The sequence below is a fragment of the Calonectris borealis genome, chromosome 7, assembly GCF_964195595.1.
Source record: "Calonectris borealis chromosome 7, bCalBor7.hap1.2, whole genome shotgun sequence".
Taxonomy (NCBI): Eukaryota; Metazoa; Chordata; class Aves; order Procellariiformes; family Procellariidae; genus Calonectris; species Calonectris borealis.
The window spans coordinates 40,552,039-40,574,670 of NC_134318.1; the positions used below are offsets into that span (position 1 = coordinate 40,552,039).

Sequence of the window (22,632 nt, forward strand, 5' to 3'; positions counted from 1 at the left end):
AAGATGGATGTGTATTTTAGTGCTTTGCTGGACTGGGATCTTTGAGTAGAAACCATGAAAAAGGAGGAGATAAAGACAGAATAAGATATTCAGAAAATCCCCTTCCACTGTGAGGGGCACTGATTCAAAATCAAAAATCTGTTTCCCATCCCCCTGCCAATCTCCCTGCTCCCAGGAACCTGCTTTTCTGTTTTTAAAACTGTTTTCCACCCTGTGGCTGTTTGAAAGACCTAGAGAAACTGGGAGAGAACTGACTGACCCTATAGAGAGAAAAAATCCACCGTCAACCAACCCCTGAAAACTCCTCTCCCGTCCAGGAGACAGGGACGCTCTGGTCCCCGCGAGCTCCTAAAGCTGATGCTGTCTCATTTTACATTCCCCATCTCTTCCACAGAGGGAACTTCTGATTTACCTTGGGGTCTTGGGTGCAGCCCAGAAACCACGCTGATGGCCTGCCTAAGCCCCTAATGAAAGGGAAGGGAGGGTTTCCCAAGAAGACCACACGTTTAAGTATCAGGCAACTGCTCCTGCCCATTTGTAGGCAGAGGCCATGGTTGCTCACGGGGGAAGACAAGAGACAAGAAGGCTGGAGGGCGATGGACGGCTCCGGCAGCGCTCCCCATAGGCCTGCAGCTCTGCCGAGGGCCCCCATCACCAACCCATCACCAAGCCGGCACTTGCCCCTTTTCTGATGGACCGCTTGCTTATACAGCTGGACGGAACCGCGCTGCCTTTCCCACGAGCTTCTTATGCTGTTATTTATTGTCATGCCCCCAGGAGCACTGGGGGTTAAATACCCACGGCGTATGGTTCAACACCAGCATCTTGTTTTGGGGGTGTCTTCTAGTGGGTCAAAACTGATCCAGCCAGCCCGGCGCAGGCGGCTGATAGCGCGCGGCCAGGCACCGTGTTTAGACACTGGTCATTTATTGACTGCACAGTTTAAAAACTACCTTATGGAAAGCAATACCAATTAAACTTTACGCTACATTTGTGGGTAGTCATTACATTTTCTACTCGAAACCACATCATTTGGCCACCCAATTTGCCAAGTATAAAAAGAAGGATTATACTGCAGTATCCCATTACTTTATTCGTTATATTTTTCCTTTCTTGATGTTCAAAGCCTCAGACCATTGTTATAATGGATAATAACAATAAGAGTTAAAACATGAAGAAACCATTACATTGAGAAGACACTGTTCTCCTCTCGAAAAAAAATAATTCACTATATTGAGAATTGCTTTTTTAGGAATGACTATTTGAAACTCTCTTATCACAATTATCCTTGTAAAATGGCTCACGTGAAATGGCTGTTATTCTTCACTTCCCCAGAGATAACCTTTAATACAAGATCTCCTAAACACTATTGTAGGACTGTTTGATAGACTGAATCTTGGGATCGGATGATCAAAAACGGTTGTAACTCAGCTGCTAAAATCACGGATACAATTAAGCTCTCTCAGTTGGGGATGTGCAGATTGCCAAAGGTCTCTGTGACCATCCAAACCAGTACGGAAATCGGGTGGCCCCAGCACTGTCTGACAGCCATGCAACACAGCCTACATGCACCCCCTGAACCCAGGCGCGCAGAAAAAATCCCATAGCTGGATACAGGGGCTCCTTTCTGAAAATGTGGCCCTCCGCATTTTAGCAGGCCACATAACATGACTCTACAGTAAATCTCTTTTTCAAGTTCCTGAGGCACCTTTGATGAGATGGCAAAGAAGGCAGAAACAACGCAACACACAATTCCTGCTCCACCGTCCGACACATCGCCGTCCCAGCAGTGCAGACATGACTCCGAGAACCAGATCAGATCAAGAGACTAATCTTGCTTAACAATATATAATAAAACACCCTTCCTCCAATTTTTCTAAAGCTCGATCAACTCTCCTGTGCCAGAAATAGAACAGCCATACCAATATCTGTCAGTACAAGGGGGCACCTGGAACTAGGGACAGCGTGGGACAGCGTGGGAATGCTGGACTCAGGTGAGGCAATTTTAACATAATATGAGCCTAAAAGCTGCCCTCTAAAACTGCACCATTTTGTTTACTTCATGGTCAAGTTTTCTTGTCATAATATTCTCTACATGTGAAAAACGTAAACTGCACCTGTAATTTTAAGGGCTGAATCAATCCCCTTTGGGAGGTTCTGCCTGCAACTCCACTTTGCCAGCACGCTCCCCTGGGAAGCAGCAGGTACTTGTACTGATTTTAAAGACTCGGAGGGATGTGGGAGGGAATCGGGGTGCAGAGCTGAGACCTACCAAGCTCCCCCGCAGCTTTGATGTCAATGTTGTCGTAGCCACTGCCTATTCGAACAATGACCCGTAAGGCCTTGAACTTCTCTAGATCTTCTCGAGTCAGTGTGATGGTGTGGTACATCATCGCCCCAACGGCTTCATTTAATACCTGGAACAGAACAGAGATGTCAGGAGCCACCAGGACACCCGGTAGGGATGCCTGCAGCTCCTGAATCGGGAATATTACACAGTAAATTGTACATTTTTACCGCTGACCTACTGTCCGACCCAGGCACAGTACAAGCCAAAACTATCAGGGGTGTGACCCACCGACACCAAGTCCATTCCCTTTGGGAACAGGATGGATATCTGAAAATTATGATGTTACGTCTGGGGAGACAAGGCAGAGGAAAACTGAGCCTGTTGCTCACCCAGACCCTTTTCCAGGTTGTTATCTGCTAATCCCTCTGCTTCCAACCAGCAGTAATTCTGCTTTTAAAAAGGAATTAGGTTTTACGGCAGCATCTATTGTTTTTGAACACAACTGTGTGTCACTCATAACTCCTCAACCTTCTTTTGTATGTTGGAAGTACAAATACCTGTCACACTATTCACGTTAACCTTTCCTGTATGTTTTCAAGAGTACTTAGAAAGATCTGTGTGAGGCTGTACAGTCATGTAAGGCTGTACTCCGTCCCCTTCAATGGAGATTCAAACCTTCATCGGTGCTCACTATAAGCTACCTCAGTGCTCTGGAAACCCAAGACCTATCCAAATTCTCCAAGACTGGCTCATCTATCATCTGTCAATGTCTCATAAAAAACTCCGTCCTCCTTCCCCCGCATTTGATATTTGAAGCACTGCAAAGATCAACACTGATGCTATCTGTAGTTCTCTTTTCCAGATCCTGGGAGTGATTTCTGATCCCTTAAACCTCATTTGAGTTACCTAAATGTGCACAAAGAATACTTTTAAAACAAGTATTTACAATTAGTTGAGCTTCCAAGGAGAAGCACCCATCCACACTGCAGGGATCTGCCTGCTCGCTGCCCAAACCTCGCCCACTCCCTGCTGCGGAGAAATGAGCTGCTGAGGTGCAGCCCGCACCCGAGGAGACCCATCAGCTGCAGCACGGGATGGTGTCAGCAAAGCCAGAGCAACTGCGCCGCACCCCGGGGAGGTGCAGAGGGCTATTACTGCTGTACCGAGCAAGCAGACTTCAAAGAAATGAGAAACGTTAATAATAGGGATGTAAAAAACGTGATGCTAAGAGATAAGGTGACTTTTTTCCCAAAATAACATCTCGCTTTTAAAACAGCCTCTCTGAATTTTAATCTACAGCGACTTCTGTTGATGTTATCTGCTGATGGTCTCAAAGTGCAGCTTTGTACACTTCTTTCTCAAAAAGAATTGGAAGAGGCAGGCCAGAGTGCAGCGTCCCCCGGCCCGGCCCGCCCGCGCCCTTGCAGCTCACGTTACCTTCTCGTGAATCTCCTGAGTTGATTGTGCGTCACAGAATGCAACCGTCGCCAAGTCCTTCAAAATGGGCATCTCCACCGTACAGTCCCTCCCGTCCAGCAGTGCCACCAGGGGCCGGGGGTGCATGGGGCCGTTCATGATTTGAGGGCGAATACCTGCAAAGCAGAAAGAGCGCGGCTTTTACACTGGCGGCAGCGGGAAGGTCTCCCCGGCAGCGGTGGTACCTGCGCATGGTTCCTGTGTCGGGTGAGGGGCAGCGGCACGTGGTTTCAGCTTGCTCAACAAATTTCGGGGGACAATGGCAATGCAATGCAAAGTTTAGCACAAAGTCCAGTTTTCCCTCTGGGAGTACGGCTGCAGTTTTGCCCCGGACGGAGAGAAAACCCAGTGAGACTTGCTCCAGGACAGGGATGGACAACCCCATTTCGGCCACCTGTGACTTTATGGGGATGTATCTCCACTGTGCCAATCCTCACCGACACAGGCCACGTTTCAACCAAACCGCACAAGCCAGAGCTGCCGGCCTCTTCAACCGTTTTATTTAGTGTCTTAGGAGTGAAACCCAAGCCAGCAGTATTTTTTGCCCCTGCCTGCAGGAGGGCTGAGATTTCATTCTGCAAACGTACGCTGGCACTTCATCTGTTTTTTTTAAGGAATGACTTTACCATTTTGACCACCTCAGAAAGACAGACATCCACTGAAAAAAAAAAGATTACTGGAAAATCACAGAAAGAGCAGGACACCGAAGACCTCTTTAGCATGCAAGGCATATATTCCATTATATTACCAACTACCAAAAGGCTTCACGGTGGGAACAGTGAAGCTCAGCTTGCTTTGTAGAACCAAACCCAGTCTATCCCTGCATCCCGCAGGATGCTCTGGGATGTGCAGCTGGAGCCAGTGTGAAGGACCTGCCTATACAGGATGAAATGGCTGCAGACCCTGCTCGCCGTGGCAGCGAGAGCACTCGTGCCAGCGTGGGACACTGCTCTTCTCACGCTTACACACACCTCGCCATGGGCTGCTCCCTTGGAAATATTTGTATTCAGGGATCTGTTCAGAACCGTGCTGCTTTTTTCTCATTTCACAACGAGATGTTTTCCAGGCTGAGGTGAGGAAAGGAACGATCACCACCAAGGGCCACAGAAGGCCGATGTTTATATCCTATTTATTGCTCTGCCGGGGATTAACCCGTTCATTTTTGGACAAGTCACTTAGAAACTTCCAAGCCTCCCTTTACCACTCAGTAAGGGCTTTTATTACATTAAGACGATACAAAATATCTCAGCTATCTTTCTCGGCTACCCAGGCAGTTTCTGGGAAAAGCGTAGGTGGGGGGAGCGGATGTTCAGGGCACAAAGTGGTGTGTTATCTCTGCTGCTGCACCACGAGATGGCCAGGCCTGGAGGGTTTGGGTTCGAACCTTCAAACCCCCTCACCAGCAGCCTCAGAGAAGCCCCTCTCCTTACCAAAACCCCACTTCTGCACAAGAACCTTCCAGGGCTACGAGCCAACATCTATATTGCCTTTAAGCATAGCTGGTGTGTGATCCTTTCATTGAGGGACTAACAGACACAGTAAATGCCTTCACTACTTCTGGTTAAGAGCGTTTTTCCCTGCCACTCTATGTCCCAGGTATCACTACTTACTCACAGTAAAACTGCTGATGCTGGTGAGCTGGACAGGCACAGGGCTTGGCTGAGGAAACTCTGTGGAGTTGGTTTTGGGGATTTTGGGGAGTCAAACATCTCACATGGAGTATTACAGAAGAAATGCTACCGTCTGTGGCACCTTTTGAGTAAGTTAGACTAAAGCCGAGAGCAGAAGGCTCCTTCGCCGGCCCTTGCACGCAGGGCTGGGTACTGCTCCAGCCCTCTGGACTGCGGTCAACACCAGGACTCGTGTCGCTGCAGCCCCACGTGCCAGAAAAACGACAATGAGGGAAAGAAACTAATGAGAAGAGCAACGCACTGATTTTTTTTTTTTAGGGAAAATTAAATGTGCCTTTTTGTCCAGATTGCTGTCGGGTAAAATATTAGCAAGATCTCCACCAGCTGATGCGTGACAGACGCGGGCGCTTCGGGCCAAAGCGATGCCTCCCAGCTTGCAGCGGCACCAAGAGCATGGCCCCACGGAGGGATCTACACTGCTGCGTATGAAACGTGGGATAGCACGTAGTTACAATTATTTTACATGGGAAAAAATAACCCCATGGAAACAGGCAGGTTTAATGGAGTGAGTTTAATGACCCTCCGTTCCTGTTTTACTGAATCTGCTTTAAGAAATGAAAAACCAACCAACCCAGCAGACCCAACTGAAGATTTTCAGCATTACATGTGAACGTTTTTGGAATAGGTCCTTCTCCCTGTCTTTCCTACCAAGATCTCCATTAGCATGTACTGGAAGTAATACGTTATGTTTGCGTGCATTTCATCCAGATGGAAGTGCAACTGTGTCAGTAGGCAGGGTAGAGTGCCGAGACGATTTGGATAACCGAAAGAAGCTTGCTGTAAGCAGATAAGCAAGAATAAAAACATGTACAAATCTCAGAGCGCTTACACAACCCTTACGTGAAGCACTATACCGCAGCTAGATTATTTTCTCAGGTTAACAAGTGAGTGAATTATAACACTGACTTAAACGCTTATTAACGTGTATGATCTCCGAGGCTTAGAGCATCACCTATCAGCCTCACACCGCAACTGTAAATAAGAAGGAATCTGATGCAGGGGCAAGGTGGCTGTGGTGGTCCCAGCCCCAGCGGCCACCAGCACCGTCCCCATGCTGGGCAGCCCTACGCCTCTGTCTGGGCAAGCTGAGCTCAGAGCTCGGTGCCCACCGGGGACCAGGACCATCCTCAGGCAGGGCAGTGGGCAAACACAGGCTGGTGGTGGCTTCCTGCGAGCATGGCACACGGAAGACAAAACCATGGGTTATCCGAAACCTTGACATTTAATGCGAGCCCCAAAATAACGGTTTTATTATGCTGCCATTACATAAGCTTCTTTGAAACTCAAACGAAACACAGCTTTTTTTTTTTTTAAACAGCATCTGTGCCTTTGCTCGGGATTAGGGATGTAATTGTGCATGATGACACAGGCTTCTTAGGCATGTCACCCTCGCCCGCACACAAAAGTGCAGTTGCTGAGGATGAATGCTGGCTGGAAACTGTGAGGTAGCCAGAAGAATGCCTCTCATTTCTCCTGCTTCAATGAGGGAATTTACTTCGGCTTACAAGGAAAGTTTTGAAGTAAATCAATATGAGATGAAGTGCATAATGGAAATTACGTTTTTAATAAAAACCATTGGCAAGTTTGCAACTTAAACCGCGGTGTATTTTCCTCGCCTGCCTCTCTTGTTGCCTCTCCACCACTCTGCGTCTATTCTTCACCATTGTGGTTCCTACCTCCTGCACAAACGCATTCAATCCAAAACATTTGGGCTGACAAAACCAAGCTAAACTCGGTACGCTTTTCTTTTTACCCAAGCTCATACAGCACGTTTGTTCTGCGTGCGACTGCTTCATTAAGAACGAGGTATGCCACAGATCAGAAAGTAATTAAACAGCCAGACGCTCCCCCCTTAAATTCTGATAAAACATCTCAGCCATTAACCCTTTCGCTCTGCCACGCGTTGCAAAACCACCCGGCTCAAGACGCTGTGTAAACCAAGCCCGTCGCTGCCGCCCCACGCACGGGCAGCAGAGCAAACCGGGGTGGTGCGGGCAGGAGGCAGCGGACCAGCTCTCCTTGGGGCTGGGGGGGGATCAACTCTCCCTCCCAAGAGCCTCACAAATTCAGTGGCTCCCCCGCCATCTGAAGCTGATTTTGCTGATAAAGCCCCGGCCGTTTCTGCAAAGTTGCGGCAAATAATTGTTTGATACGTATTTTTTTAGGCATTTTCAGCTGCCTGCAGACCCTCGCCAGCATTGCAGGGAGAGCTCGGGAAGGAAGAGGGAGAGGAGGAAGAGTTTATGGAAAAAACAAATAGAAAAAAAAGAAAGGTTTTGCAGTCACAGTGAGAACTCAAACTCCACCCCGGCTCACAGGCAGCACCGCTTGTTGCACGCAGCCCCACGTATAAAGTGCTTTTGTTTCATTTTTAATACACAAAGCCTGCTTGTCCTCTCCTGCCGCTCCTCCCCTTTGCCACCCACTTGTATCCGATCCCAATGGCACCCCTGCCAAGAGAATTAGGGAGCGCTCCCTGCTAAATGGCAGCCTTTGTGTGACCGCAAGACGGCTGGTACTATCTCACAGAAACAAAAGCAGAAGCCATTTGCCTAATTCTTACTAATCTCAGTTGCCTACGCCACGCAGCATTAAAAAAAAAAAAAAAAAGGCTTTAAACACGTTCACTTGCAGTATATAAAAGTGCATCAAGAAGCGATCCTGACACTTCCCTGAATTACCTGTTCACAACAAAGTAGCTACAGTTTTACAGTCAACTACACACTTTATTAAACAAACAGAAAAGAAACAGGAAATTTCCCCTTGCCTGGAAAATGTTGCCTCCACATTCTTCTTCTTATTAAAAACCACACATGGCAGTGGAGGAGGAGGGAGGGAGGAGGAGGGGGGGGAACCCACACACGATAAAATACTACCACTTTTCAGTGCGTTGCCTCTCCTTTCGTCTACGAGGGGGTATCTTCAAACAAGCAATCCCGCGGCCCACAGCTGCAACATCTCAAGACAAATGTCTCTTTGAACACGGAGGGAAAAGAAAAGGCTTTTGTCCTGAGCCACAGAAGAATAGTCTGAAATTGCGAGAGGAGTTACAGTCACCTCTGCGCGGCTCCCAACTCTTCAGAGCACTCCCTCCAGACTTTGCCGAAGCTTTTAACTAATCGTAGTTCTTTCCCAGCCCTTGAATAAAATCATGTGAGTGCCAGCCAAAAAATCTTATGCTATGCACACTAAAGGGTTTGTATATGTCACAGTTGCTTTTTCCCCCTTCCACTCCCCTCCTCCTATTGACTTGCACATACGGCGTTTTTTTCGAGTCGTCTCAAATGGATTTAATCTGTGCCACGCTGCGTTTTATGTTTGTTTGGGTTTTTTTTTGTGTGGGTTTTTTTTAAACTTAAAAATGAAACATGCCTTTCCATGTGGAGTATATTGAACGAGGCTCCAGAAACAGGCTGATAGCCTTTAGCAGCAGGGGCAGCACCACAAAAACAAACACAAAGCACTGGGGGAAAGCAAGGCTGCGCTGATCTCATCTAGCACCCAGAAAGGAAGGGCCAAATTCTTTCTTGATATGTAAATCAACTGGTTTTCAGCATCAGAAATGACGCTTGCTGGAAGGATTCACATCTTCTTGGAGACGCCCATCTCCTGGTCCTGCCCCATTTGTCCCAAATAGGTAAAAGCAGCCCCGTATCACCATCATCCCAATCCCAGACTCCTGCAGAGCACGGGGAAGTGCCGCTGCGGGACACGGTGAGGGAGGGCAGGTCGTACCTGTGCAATGCCCCGTCTCCAGAGCGTGCAGCGGCTCACGGCTTGGAGCAGTTGTTTTTTTCTCTTTCCAGTTGCCATCGACATGGCCAGCAGCAGCAACAGCTAGCGACAACCCTCATCCAAGACATAAGGAAAAAAATCTGCATCTCACTCCCAGTTTAACACTGTTAGTGCTGCATCTTACTATTTGTCATTCCCTGGCTAAAGAGCGGTGCAGAGGGATCTAGGTGGCCTTTGTGCAAAATACCTTGGATCCGTCAAACTGATTTTCAGCCATGGAAGCCAAAACTGAATCAGAGCACTGCTGGTGCACTGGCAGTACTGGCTGCTATGCCTTACCTGGGACAACGCAGCACACGGGGAAAACTGTCAGCAACAAGGTTAGTCTGCACAGACCTGTTATTTTCCATCACCGTTCCATCATCATCTTCCTGGTTCAAACAGCATCATCCCTCCCCTCTGCAGACCGGGGGGGTCTGAACCACCCAGAGCCAGTCCGAGGGAAACACCCAGGAGAAATCGGCAGCAATTCATCAGCACACGCAGCCCTCTACCAGGCAAGGGTCCTGCTGACCCTGTCGGATGCTTCTGGATGCCCAGGAGAGTCCTGGAATCAGACGACGAGGTCAAGGTTTATTACCCAAAGCTGGTACTGACTTGTAACATAAACATCAAAAGACCTGTCAGCCTCCCTAAAATCCAGTCTCCAAGTACAAGACAAGGGGATTTAGGCACATCTTTCTCTTGAACTTATATTGCCATTGCTTGAGCGCTACAAATTTTCCACAGATTTACTGTCCCAGCCATCACCCCCACTTTACAAGCCGGAAAACTAGGGTCCCACAGTGCCTTTCCGAGGTGGCTCAGGGGTCCCCACTCCTCGCTGGCCCTGGGCCACCCTCTCTGCGGGCTGTAAACCGGCACTGATCCTGCTTCAGGGGTGCACGGAAGGAAAACCTCTGGGAAGCCACCTCTGTGGGTCACAGAGAGCACATGGTATGGTGGTTTCAAACTTTGGCAGTATCACTTGCAAGCAGAAAGGCATAAGCGAGTTGCGAAGGTGCCACTGAACAAGTGCTGAAAGAAAGTTTCTGTGAGGACAGGGATGTTTTTGGAAATCACTGCAGATGCTGCAGACCGAGAGGACCACCCTCCTCTACCGCAGTGTACTTGCAAGGGATGCTCTTTCTTTCACTTAACTTTTCTTGTTAATAAATGCTTCTCATAATAAATGCGTATGAAAAAATGAAGTAAGACACAGTCTTTATCTTGCAGTCAGGGGAAAACAGGTATTTACTGTTATTTCTAATTGTAAATACTCCGGAGGCACTTGGTACTGTACGTACAGAAGCCACACAAATACACAGCCAGTTTAGAAAGTGACGTCAAATCTCTTTTATAAATAATCATGGCGTGTTTTTTTTTAAAGCAAACCATCTTTGAGACTGCCAGGATCCTAGTGGGAAAAAACTGCAAAATCTTCTCGTTCGGAGGAGACCTGGGTGTTTGAACCGATGTCCGTAACGCAGCTGGAGCTGATGGGCTCCATGCTCCCAGCCAGGGTTGCTGCAGGGAAAGGGGATGATGGCAAAGTGGAGGCAACTTCCAGCCCGCTGGGAAAACCCACAGGTTCATGGCAGTCCCCTCTGGCGAGGGAAATCACGCTTCAGAGAAACTCCCGAGCTCCAGAAAGATGGCCAAAGAGGCAGCAAGGCCCATCCTCCCCCTTGAGGGGCAGGGTCCCTGCCGGAAAGAAAAAAACTCATACCTGCCATCGGGAAAAGCCTGTGCAAACTTCTGACCTCTCCCGCGCATTTCCTCCTGTCAGCACATAACAGCTGGCTTTTTGCCAGTTCCCTTTTCAGATAACTTTTCAGGGCTTCCTTTAAGAATGTATTTTTAAAAATTCATAGGAAATTCCCATATAAAACAATATCCTTATTAGCTAATATGAACACTGTGATTACAGTCCCCAGCTGAACTACAGAAGCAGAGAGCATCCACAAAGAAATGCTCAGTAAAAATACGAAGAGTATATATACGTGGTATTTTCTTACTCTTATTTGAATTCCTGTAGATACACACACCAGAAACAGATACACCTCTTCACCTCCTTTTGTGTACCCCCATTAAAACACTGAGATACACACAACCCACTGCCGATGCCACGGGGATGCGAAGCACAAGCTTTGAAAACTCTGGAGCACTCTTCTTCTATGCAGTAACCTCTGGACTGAACTAAATCTCATGCAGGAGCACTCTAGATACAGCTGCGAGTATATAAACTGGTGTAACACAATAAAAAAGTACTATACTAGTAATACGTAGCCTCTGCTGTATACCTTCCATATCCAATTGTCAGTGTTTTGGTTATTCCCAGGCTGCCAGGTGGGTAAACCTGTGCCTAAAACACCAACCTGTGACGTTCTGCCAGTTCACACATGGGTTAACAGGAGTGGCTTCAAGAGGAGCTAAGCAAGGTCTTAGGGTGAAAATCCTAATGGCCACACAAGGTGAAGTGAGATGGGGGGTGCCTGAGGGATGTGCTGGCCCCAAGGGACCCCAAGAAGCAGGAGTGCGGAGCAGGGGATGGACGGATGGGATGGTGACCCCAGGGAGGCAGTGGGAGCTGCCAGGGCACGCGAGCGAGACGGCAGAGCAGGTGGGAGAGGCCATATGGGGCGGTGAGGGATGCTACCAAGAAAGCAAAAAGAGGCCCCTGGAAGAAAAAATGCTTGCTCAGAGGAGCTCAGTTTCTTGTATTCTTTTTTTTTTTTTTTTTAACAAAACCCAGTTAGGGTTTGTGTTGTGGTTATGTTGCCCCTGCTTATTGCAGTGGGGTTGGAGTAGATGACCTTTAAAGGTCCCTTCCAACCCAAACTATTCTATGATTCTATGATTCAGATACCATACGGACTTCTCAAACTGCCCCACTGCCCAGGGCTGAGCTTTGCAGCTCCTATTAGAAACAGTATGGAGAAGGTAGCAAAAAACCCAATAAATTCCCCTCGAACGTGCTCCATTACCAAGCCCAGTGCTGAAAACAAATTGTATTCGTAGTGCTTAGCGGATGGCTTTCTTGATATTATCCAGAAACCTGAGAAAATACTTTCTCTGCAGTGCTGCCACTTCAGCTGTAGTATATATTCTTTACATTTCATACAACTGATGTTCACCTCTGTGACACACATTCCAGCCATACGGCATCATGCAGGAGGGACGACATCCCGTGCCAGCTCTCCTTTGGGTCCCTCCCTATCCTCTTTATCCATTTATCTTTTCCCTTCTATCCCAAAGGAAACAAACTACAGCAGTAAAAAACAAATGAGCTGCTCCAGGAAATGGACAGCTTTCATTGTTTTTTTTTTTTAAAAAAAGAAAGATAAAATAAATAAAACCAAGGAGAGCGATGCTGATGCTTTACACAAGGGCACAGGGGAGAGCCGCTGATATTAGCCATCTGGGCAGGAGGCTGCCTGGACTTCAAATCACCCCGAGGGATTCAGAGGCTTTAAAGACATTTCGGAAGATGAGATGCAAAAATCAAGGCTAAAGATGAGCCTGCCGACCGGCAGCGACAGCCCTGGCATGGGGACACCTGAAAAACACTGCTGCCTGAGACCACCACGAGACCAGCAGCGGGGCTGCGCTGCAGGATGCAAACTCGGTTTTATCGCACAGACGGACAACTGACAGCCCTACAGTTTAGACTGGAAATTTCTGTCGAATTAAAAAAAAAAAAGGTAATCCATTAAAGCAAGCACTTGGATTCACATTTTGGGAAGCGAGAGGAGTTCAATCACCCTAGCTGTCCGTGTGCCACCGGCACCTTTTAAGCTTGCATTTGCGCATTGATAATGAGTGATTCTGAGTGGAAAACAAATACTTGTTGGGAGATACTTGTAGGAATTAAATTATGTTGGCGTTAACCACTGACATTAGTCCTTCCCATTATGCTAGACAGAAAGTGCTATCAATCTTTTAAGCAAGATATACATAGGGCTTTCTATACACTGCTCTGCTTTGCTGCTGGCCTTTCTGAGATATGCTGGAGGTTTTCTGCAGATCCCAGAGGAGTGCCGAGATGGCGTCAGAGGAGTTTCTGTGTTGGGAGGACAGCGGTTGCTGTTCACTGTTGGTTTACAGCGTTCCCTGTACGGTGATGCTCCTACCGCACAGATGAGCAAGCTGGCGAGACAGGACCGCTTTGCCGGGGTGGGACCCTGGGCAGCCTTTTGGAAGATAAATCCTCCTCTCCACATCTGCCTGTAGCTGTTGCCATCTCAAGTCATTTGTTTGCAGCAAGAAGGGAGAACAATCCACCGAGGATCCAGCCCAGGCTTTACATAACGCTCTTTCTACGAGGACAATGTGGGAGCCTTCAGTGAGAGCCCAGCTTGACTTTAAGAGCCTCCCCAAAGCAATCTTTGGCCAAGTGCGAAGTGTCAGAAAGGGCTGGCAGCTGTCTTGGTTCCTCCTGCAAAGGCCGCAGATGGACTGTGGGCTGCGGCAGGAGCGGTGACCACCCAGGGAGTCCCCGAAGCCCTGGCCTGGGGCGAGGGATGGTTTCAATCCTTCAAGTCCACCTGGAAATGTCCAGCGTCTTCGTTTAAAGTGATAAATGCCACCAAACTTTCAAGCCGTGGGCAGCGAGTGATGCCTTTCACAGTGACGCACAGCAGCAGAAAGAGAAGCACGAGGGTTGTCCCTGAGCCCTGTGAGACACACCATGAGCTCCCGGGGGCTCTTCCACAGCTTGAGTGACGCTTGCTAGCTACTAGAGGAAAAAAGATGGTGAGCTCACTCCAAACCCCGTAAGTCTTGCCAAGGCCTCGTCCCTGTAAGACCTATTAAAATAGCTCCTGGGCACCTGCCAAGCGCACCAGCCCAGCTGGAACCGTCTGTTCAGTGACCCTGTTGCAAGGTCATCCCTTCTGGAGACCAAAACCAGCCACTCTTCAACCTACGAACGTGAAACGTTTCTACCGAGGGCGCTGGACCTCTGATAACTTTCTCCCTTCCTACCGCTGCTCCGTCCGCATCCCCACCCTCAGATCCCCACTTCTCTTCCACAGCGAAAATCAAACGAAGGAAACCTCGCTGTGGAGAGGAAAGCCAACCACCGCCACGTTTCCAGCTTATCTGTAGCTTGTTCACAGCCTGTACAGGGCTCCCGCTTTTGTCACCCCAGTTTCTTGCTTCACTTTTTTTCAGTTTCTTTCCTCAACCCAGAGCCCCCCCCATGCTCTCCCATTGCTCTTTGCGGAATTTGAGAGCAATTCGGCTTAGTGCAGAAAGGATGGCAAAATGGAAATATATGAGCAAGGGAATAACCCTGGAAGGTCCTGGGAGGTGCTGAATGCCTGCAAATCCCACTCATTTCCCTAAGATAAACACCCTCACTTCCTCGCAGCACTGGATCATAACTATGTGAGAAAAAAACCCTAAATACTAACATTCAAGAGCACTTAACTACAACCTACTTGCTATTAAAGTTGATTTACTTTTACAACTAATGTTTTATAAGTATATCGTAGGATTTTATCGCATTTACACTGAAAAAAGAAGGGCACGTGTTGAATTCCTGTTGACATTTAAAACAGCCCAGAACCATAAAAACACAGCAAACAAAACTTTGGGCTTGGCAGCGACCACCAAAACTCACCTGCTCCCCACGGGTTAGCAAATGAAATCCACACTCCACTACCTCTGCGGCCCCAAGCACGGCCCCAGCCCGGGTGGGAGCTTCCCCAAAGGCAGGGTGCCCTTCCCCGAGCTCCCCAGCTCCTGGCCCTTCTGCTCTCACCCAAGGAAGTCACTGAGGCCACCAGGACACCCACCGTGGTGGAGGACAACCCTTAAGTGGATACTTCAGCTCAGCACGTATTTCAGTGCGTGCTGTCCAAAACGCTTTCTTGGATCGGGCTGATATCCCCTCTAGGCGCATTATCAAATAGTTGCCAGGGGAGAAGGCGCACTGTCATGGGAGATAAAGATGATGGTTGCACCACACAGCACATGAAAGATGTACGTGAGAATTGATTTTATCCTTTCGAAGAGCGGTTTACGAATGAGGCTGTTCGCCTTGTGGGTCTTCCCAGCTACGCAGGATAAGCGAAGCAGCTCATCCTGGAGCATCGTCCCCTGGACACCCAGCCCAGCAGCTCTGCCTGCAGCCCAGCAGCTCGGTGTGGGCACGGCCCTGCGGGCAACGGCAGAGCTGTGGGAACAACCAGCTCGCTTTGACCTTCCCCTTGGGTTATACTTTCTGAATCTTACAGAACCCCAATTTTTCTGGGTTTTTTTACTACATATTGGAAAAAACTGGTTCCATCTTGGGCAGGATTTACTGATCATGACTGCATTACGAAGGCAGAGCTCTGTATGTAATGTCCTAGGAAAAGTATGGCAAAGAAACTCACTCCTGCCTTGACCCATGTTCCTTAACTAATACTTTTTATTATTTTTAATATCATTGTAAAGCTGTCTCCCCAGATACATCAGTAAAAGGAAGAAGGATCCCACACTGTGCGTGCAGTCACCTTCCCAGAGGAGCATGCTCTGCCAGAGAGGTCAACAGGAATGGGGTGGTGCGGGGCCCAGCAGCATCTCCCACCCTGACGTCTTCTGAGTCACCTGCAAGGCTGCTCACTCAGCTGGAAAAAAACCCAACCCATAACCCCCGGCAGAAACCTCAATCTCTTTATCCAACTTCTCTGAAAAAAGATTTTAGAGATGCCACACAATACAGTCCTTTTTAGCTATTTGTACCTTCGAGCCATGCATTAATACAGCTGAGACTAAGCTGGAGTGAGGGAATTTTAAATTGATGTATTGGACGATGTAGAAGGCTGTCAAAAAAAAAAGCACTCCAAAAAGAAAAAAGGAAAAACTCAACACAAAGCTGGATTGTAAGCTGAAGATTTCATGGGGTCAGGGTGAACATACAAAACCTCTCACTGGAAATGTTATTAATAATAGCATCTTATCTTCTGTAACATAGAAAGTACACTGATTAATAACAATACACTGATTAGTAACAAACTCCCAAATCTTAGAATATTATAATTTAATGATTTTTTTTTTTAGACTGAGGGAAAAAAGTGGTCAGGGCAGAGAACTCTGTATTTTAAACTCACCCTTTTTAAACCTTCTGACTTTGCACCTTTGTAGAGCCTCACTAGCCACTTACTAGTAACTGTTGTATGCTGAGAGCATCTTGAAGTTGCAAAAGGGCATTCTAAGTATCTCAGAGAGAAATAGGAGCATGTCCATACACTTACGAAGATTTCTCAGGTGCGCAGAACACGCTTTTGAGATTGCATGTAGAAATTTTGACTCCATGTATATAGATGTCAGGCTTCTGCTAGTAAACTTCAAGCCAGAAAAAACTGTAATTCAGGGGTATTAAATCTTTCTTAAAATGTCCAAATCGAATTAAACCAAATGAGATATTTTTTGTGAGCTGCTCTTAAATTCAGTTCTTTCAAATATCCGTTAAACCTTTTGAAAATTAAATGAAATTGTTTTTTAATGTAATGTGCAATTGTAGAGATCTGAAAAAAGCATGTGGTCCCAAAAGCATGTGTGTTTTTCTAACTATACAAGTTGGTCTAATAAAAGATATTATCTCTCCCTGCAAACCTTGCCTAGCTTCAGTTTTCCTGGCTGAATAAAGATAACAGAAATGTTTAATGATTAACTTCCACGTTCTCTATTCTCCTCCTTTATCAGGCTTTTCCTGGCCACTAGCGCTCCTGCCTTGCTGCAAAACACGGGCTGCAGGTCTGGGGGCTGCATGCACCCACCTGCGGACAGCACCGGGGACTGCAACCCCAGCCTCCGCACACCTTCTCCTGATACATCACCACCTCGACAGCCTCTGGAGCTGAACGTGGCCGGAACAACCCAAAACTCTTCCAAAAAGATCTCAAATAACATTGGAGATGTGATTTCTTTTGCTACAGTGGAAGGAAGCTCTGAGTAAGGACTGGGGCCGGTGCCTCCGGCCACCCCACCTCGCCTCCCTGGTCCTCTCAAGGCTTTCGGAGGCTGAAACAAACCCCTCCAGAGTTTTCCAGTTGAGCTATTCTTGGGCCCTAGATGAGCAACATGCATTAGGAACGGGTGAGAACACACCTCACATTTTTTCTCATCCCTGACCCTAAAAATGTTCTCCTCTGATTAGTGATAATCCGCGGCCACACATTTCGCATCTTACATTTTAAGACAGCGAACCAAGCAATGTCTGCTAAACACCATCACAAACTTTGATACCAAAAGTACCTATTCACCCTGAGACACCATACCTGCCAGCACGAGTGACGATCACCCCATCGAGGGTTTCTGCATGGGGTTTTCCTGGATGCCCAGGGTGGGCTCAAGTCAAGGCTAGCTCAAACTCTCATCGTTTTGCAAATCCTAGCCTTGTAGCCGCTTCATCCCCACCTCTCCCGCACCAGCCAGAGGGCACTCAGCCCAGTCAGCCGCATGCAAGCGTCTTCTGGTTTATGGAAACCACGTTCCGTGTCCAAATATTGCACAGTTCCTTGAATAACAGAGCTAACAACCTCCCTAATTTATCATCAGTGTTTAAAATAGTATCAAAAACCCTCACAAGTAATGATAGATGAAAAATTTATCTTAAAACAGAGGTATTTAAGATATGATAATCTAGAAAAATCTTTGCTAATCTGCTACATCTTTGAGCAAAAGAAATACACGCTCCCTGGGTTTCGTAATAAAACAAAAATGAACATTGGCAGAGCAAGCAAAATCATCTACAAATACAAATCAACCTTTTCTCCTTGTAAGCCAGAGTAGCCCAAGGGATAACGGCACAATCATGCTTCTGACGTATTTATACAGCACATTTCATCTTCATTAATCTAGATAGCACACTGGCAGATCCTTATTTTTTGATTCCAAGAACGATGAGCTATTCCTGTGCTACAGTAGTTCAACACCCACCTCTCCCTTAACCACGTCGGGCCCCACGGGGGTCTCCAACCACCACCTTGGAGCACCATGGGTGCCTCCTTCCTACCATCCCACCACCTTGGGATGAGTCTGTAGCACTATGGCCTCGGCTTGTCCCAGGGATTGTCCCAACTCCAGGCTGCGTCCCAGCAGCCCCCGAAGTTCACCACACTCATTTGGTCACAGGTGGGGCACGAAGGACCTCATCCAAGCACGGGGCAGCCCTGCTCAGCCTCCCCAGGCTCAGGGGGGCAGCCTCAGCAATGCAACAAGAGCTAATGGAGGGAATCAGGATGCTGGAATAAAGCACTGCTGCAAGGACCTGTATTTTCTCTCAGTTTTTCATGAGCCGACATTTTGGTCAATAATCTTCATATTTAACGTGTCTTATTTTCTTGTGCATGCAAAGATAGCTGCACTGCAACTCCTGCGGCTGCTGGGAGGCATTTCCTACAGGCATCCTCAGTGCATTAAGTGATGAATAAAATCCAAAGCTGTAGAGAAACTGACTGCTCTTGAAACCACGTTAAACTGTAATGGGCTGAAAACGTCTTCGTTTTTATGTCTCTTCACCATCACAGAGAAGAAAGTCAATGCTGATGTAGGTAAGCACAGGCTATGGGTTTATCTAATAATGTATACTGAAGATAGTGAAAAATATTTCAAATTTGCCTACGGTTATAAAACTGTAAATCACACTGAACGATACCACTGCAGTAAGCCATTTTCCTCTAACGGTTTTCTATATTTTATCGGTTCAATAAAACCCATCACCTATCAACCTCAAAGCTGTAGTTATATACCCTATGGTTATTCTCAATTAATTGATTTTTTTCATTTTAAAATTGTGCCATAAACCCACCGGAAGGGCAAGGTACAGCAAAATGAACTAATCAGATTTCATTTCTTTCTTGGGAAGGAGGTAAGGGAGGGGGGAGAAATGGCGAGTCCTGCACTGAGGTTTCAGAAAGTTGACAGTTTCCTGCCTTGCAGTAGAAAGCACTTGGCAAAGACGGATGCTGATGCATCATGCCCCTGCCTACAAATTTGTACACTTGATTACATCATACAGATTACAAAACATATCAAATAAACTGAGTGGGCTGCGAAAACTCCCTGCGATCATGAAAAAGAAGGCTCCCGCCGCAACAGTGATCTTACGTAGTGCCTGTCTCCTAGGGGATCCCAAAGCCCCTCGCACACTAGCTGCCGCTGACATAAAACCACCCCACTGGCTGTAATCAAGAGGTACAGACTACGTGGCAAAGAGGTGAAGTAAGACACGGTACTCATCAAGAAACCCAGCTAAAGGAGCATTTTACAATCTCACACACAAATATGTCTATGTTTTCATGGTTCATTCCACAAATACCCAAGAGGTAAACTGTACAGTACTCAGTGTCATCTATTCCTCTAATTAATACCTTTGATAGCACAAGGAAAAACCCAGTGTTATGAAAAAATCTATAACACATGGCCAGCTAACTTCTGTAAGAGCACTTAAGAATACAGAGGTGGCTTTGTAATTACCCCCAAACCCCTTTCCATTCAGCGGCATTACTTTCAGCGAGAGTTTTCCCACACCTCTCCCTGGTTCTCAGCCCAACAACTGGGTCACCTTCCTTGATCTGTTGTCCTCTCTCTGTCCCAGCAGACAAATTCTGTGCCCATTTGTTTCCCTCATACCCTCTTCCATCAGACGGAAAAAGGTGATTCTTCTGCAGAAACTTGTTAGAAGTTGCTCTCAACAGAGGGATCACCTAAAAGAAGATACACAGATCTCAGTCACAGAGTCTGGAAATGAGTTTTGTGAGTTTTCTAAAACAAGCTATTTTGTTGCTCCTCGGAAGAAGCAGACCTTGAAAGAGGTGCATTGAAGCAGATCCCTCTCAATGCCTTCTTCAAAGTCTAGCCAACTGACATTGATGGGTTTCAAGATTATTTTTTTTTCCTTTGTATGTAAGGCAAGGGTCACAATTCTTGAAGGACTCCTTTTCAAGCTCTCATCGAATGAGCACGATGGATCTTCTGTACCAAATGCAGCCATGCTGCTGTGCTCTCCAGCAGCCCCGCAGGAAGCATTGCAGAGGACGTTGCACAGACACCCACGACAAACACGTCTCACCCTCTTCTGCCTCCTTACTTCCAACTGAGCCGGTGAACCACGCTTGCTTCCAGCATTAGGTACAGAGCGCACACCAGGACTCCTCCCCGGCGTGCGCCTGGGTTCAAGCATTCAGCTGACTTGAGACCGCTTCGCTGTTTCTGCCCCTGTCAGGCACATAAACAAAAAATCAGTTGCTACTTCCTTGCGATTCACATGAGGAGTGCCTGGAGTCAATGGGTTCAGTGTGGGGATCATTCAAACCAGCTGCGGCCAGTGAAAAGAATCCATTCTTCATTCCTGCGACCAGGCTTGCTAGAAAGTAAGGAGTAAATGTTCCACCCAAAATACTTTTGGTCTGAGCACAAGAGAAGCTATTGGCAACAACAACGTTGAAAGAAAGAATGTCTTAGCATCAGGCTCAGATGCCTCGCAAATGTATTTTGTATCCTCTACCCCAAATTGTATTTCTTTCTGCCTGTAACAGACTACATGCTTTAACCGGCTCTGGCAGACTGCTGATTGTCTTTATTTTGGCTAGTAGAGAGCTTCCTTCCATATGGGACCTATCTAGGATGGAAAGCAGATCTACTGGGATGGAGAGCCCAACCCCAGCTGAGCACCGGGCCACCAGGGCCCTCCACAGCGAAGCCAAGTCGCAAAGGGTGCAAATCGGGCAGCTCCTAGGCTGCTCACCCCTCCCCGGAGCCACGCGGCCAGGCAGAGGTGTGGGTGCATTCCCCCGCGCTGGCCATGCAGTGCAGTACCTACGCGATGTGTGCGTCTGCTGGGTGTGCTCTCCTGCCCCAACTTCGCGGTCCGCTCTGGACTGATGGTGCAGAGCAGGCTCTGGGCAAATCCTCCTCCGTGTTATACGCACCCATCACCGTCCCTCCATGCACCCCGTTTTACCGCAAGGATGCTCCGATAGTACTGCAACAAATGCTGCTTTTCTCAAAGAGCTGTAAACTGCCACAGCAACCAGGTGTGAATGGCTAGGTCTTTGCGGTTTATTTTTAACCTACAACGAATTTGGAAAGCAGAAGGTGCTGCTGTTGCTAGGGATGCAAAGATAGAATAGTAGACACGAAGAGTTCTCTCTGGGTGAGCGACCAGGCCTGATCTGAGCGTTTCCTCTGGGTTGACTGGCAAGAGCAATTAATCCTGATGCAGTGCATATGTTCTGAATTTTGTGTACTTCAGAAACGAAACGAGAAAAAAAGTTATTGTGCTTCGCTGTGAAATATCAAAAGCACTGAACTGTGATGCATTAACATGGCATTGTCTTCAGGACTCTCGCCCAACTAAAGGCTGACAAGAGGAGCTGGCACACAGACATTAAGAAGTACACATATTCTTTCCTCGCACACCCAGGTGCTTTTGCACAGCATAATAATGCACGCAAATATGCCCCCATCCTCTTCATAAAGTTATCACTGCAGCATAAAGTAAGGACAATGCCCGTTGACAAAAGATACAAGAGAGGATAACAACTAAGATAAAAAAGATTTGCATTTATAAATGTCACAATATAAAGGAAATGATAAATCCCTGCAAGCCGAGTTTCTAATTTGGTCTTAATCTCAGTGGGCATAGCTGCGCCAGCGTTGGCTGCCTCTCCGTCTCCTTTCCATTGGTCAGGACAAGCCTTTTCCCAAATCACAACAGCTGGCTGGAGCAACCCTCCACCTCCTCTTTCTCGCTACAACTTTCCCTTAGAGCATGATGACTTTTAAATCCTTTCAGGCTCAAAGCCCGGTAAGCAGTAAAGCCCAGCACAAAGTGATACTTATTTCTCATAATTATTTTTTTTTATATAAGAATCCAATAGAAAAATAACCTCAGCAGTATTTGTCATAGCCAGAGGTGGATTTGAAGCTCTGATGAAGTGAATGTGCTGCACACGGCGGTGCTTGGTGCAGCACGCCTGCTTCTTAACAGAGTTAAAGGAAAAGCCTGCCCTAAGCCAAAGCTCCTATCTTCCTTCAGCTGTATTAAGGAGTGACTTAAAATCTTTGGGGGAGCTGGAAACGTTGGTATCGACAAGGAACTCAAATGAACAGCCACAATGGCTGCAGAGTGGTTTCCTTAATTAGAAAGTTGGCTGCGTTCACAAGGAGGAGGAAAACAATGCTACAGACAGCCAAGGCAAAGAGCAAGTAAAAACTGTAGCACATGCAGCTCTGGAGGAAACAGAAACCAGCTCTATCAGCCCCCCAGATCCTCCAAAACCACTTGTAATTATTAGGCTGAAAATCAAGCATGGTCCTGCTGCTGAATCAAAGCAGTACAAGCTTGTGAATATGACTTGGCCTTAATTAATACATTTTGACAAGGCTCAAAACACTCCCCAGGCA

The 22,632-nt window shown here is 47.3% G+C and overlaps 1 protein-coding gene across 6 annotated transcripts in view; it reads right to left on the reverse strand.

Annotated features, from left to right (window-relative positions):
• Window positions 1–22,632, reverse strand: part of CTBP2 (C-terminal binding protein 2) — a 150,396-nt gene that overhangs the window by 11,660 nt on the left and 116,104 nt on the right. For 4 of the 6 annotated variants that reach the window (XM_075155264.1, XM_075155266.1, XM_075155265.1 and 1 more), the window contains 2 exons: window positions 3,728–3,882; window positions 2,273–2,417 (listed from right to left, as the gene is read on the reverse strand). In XM_075155264.1, the coding sequence (XP_075011365.1) occupies window positions 2,273–2,417; window positions 3,728–3,882 (300 nt within the window). Of the gene's footprint in view, window positions 1–2,272; window positions 2,418–3,727; window positions 3,883–19,789; window positions 19,932–22,632 lie in introns of those variants that run through there. The other 2 variants (XM_075155267.1, XM_075155268.1) reach the window with 2 other exon arrangements.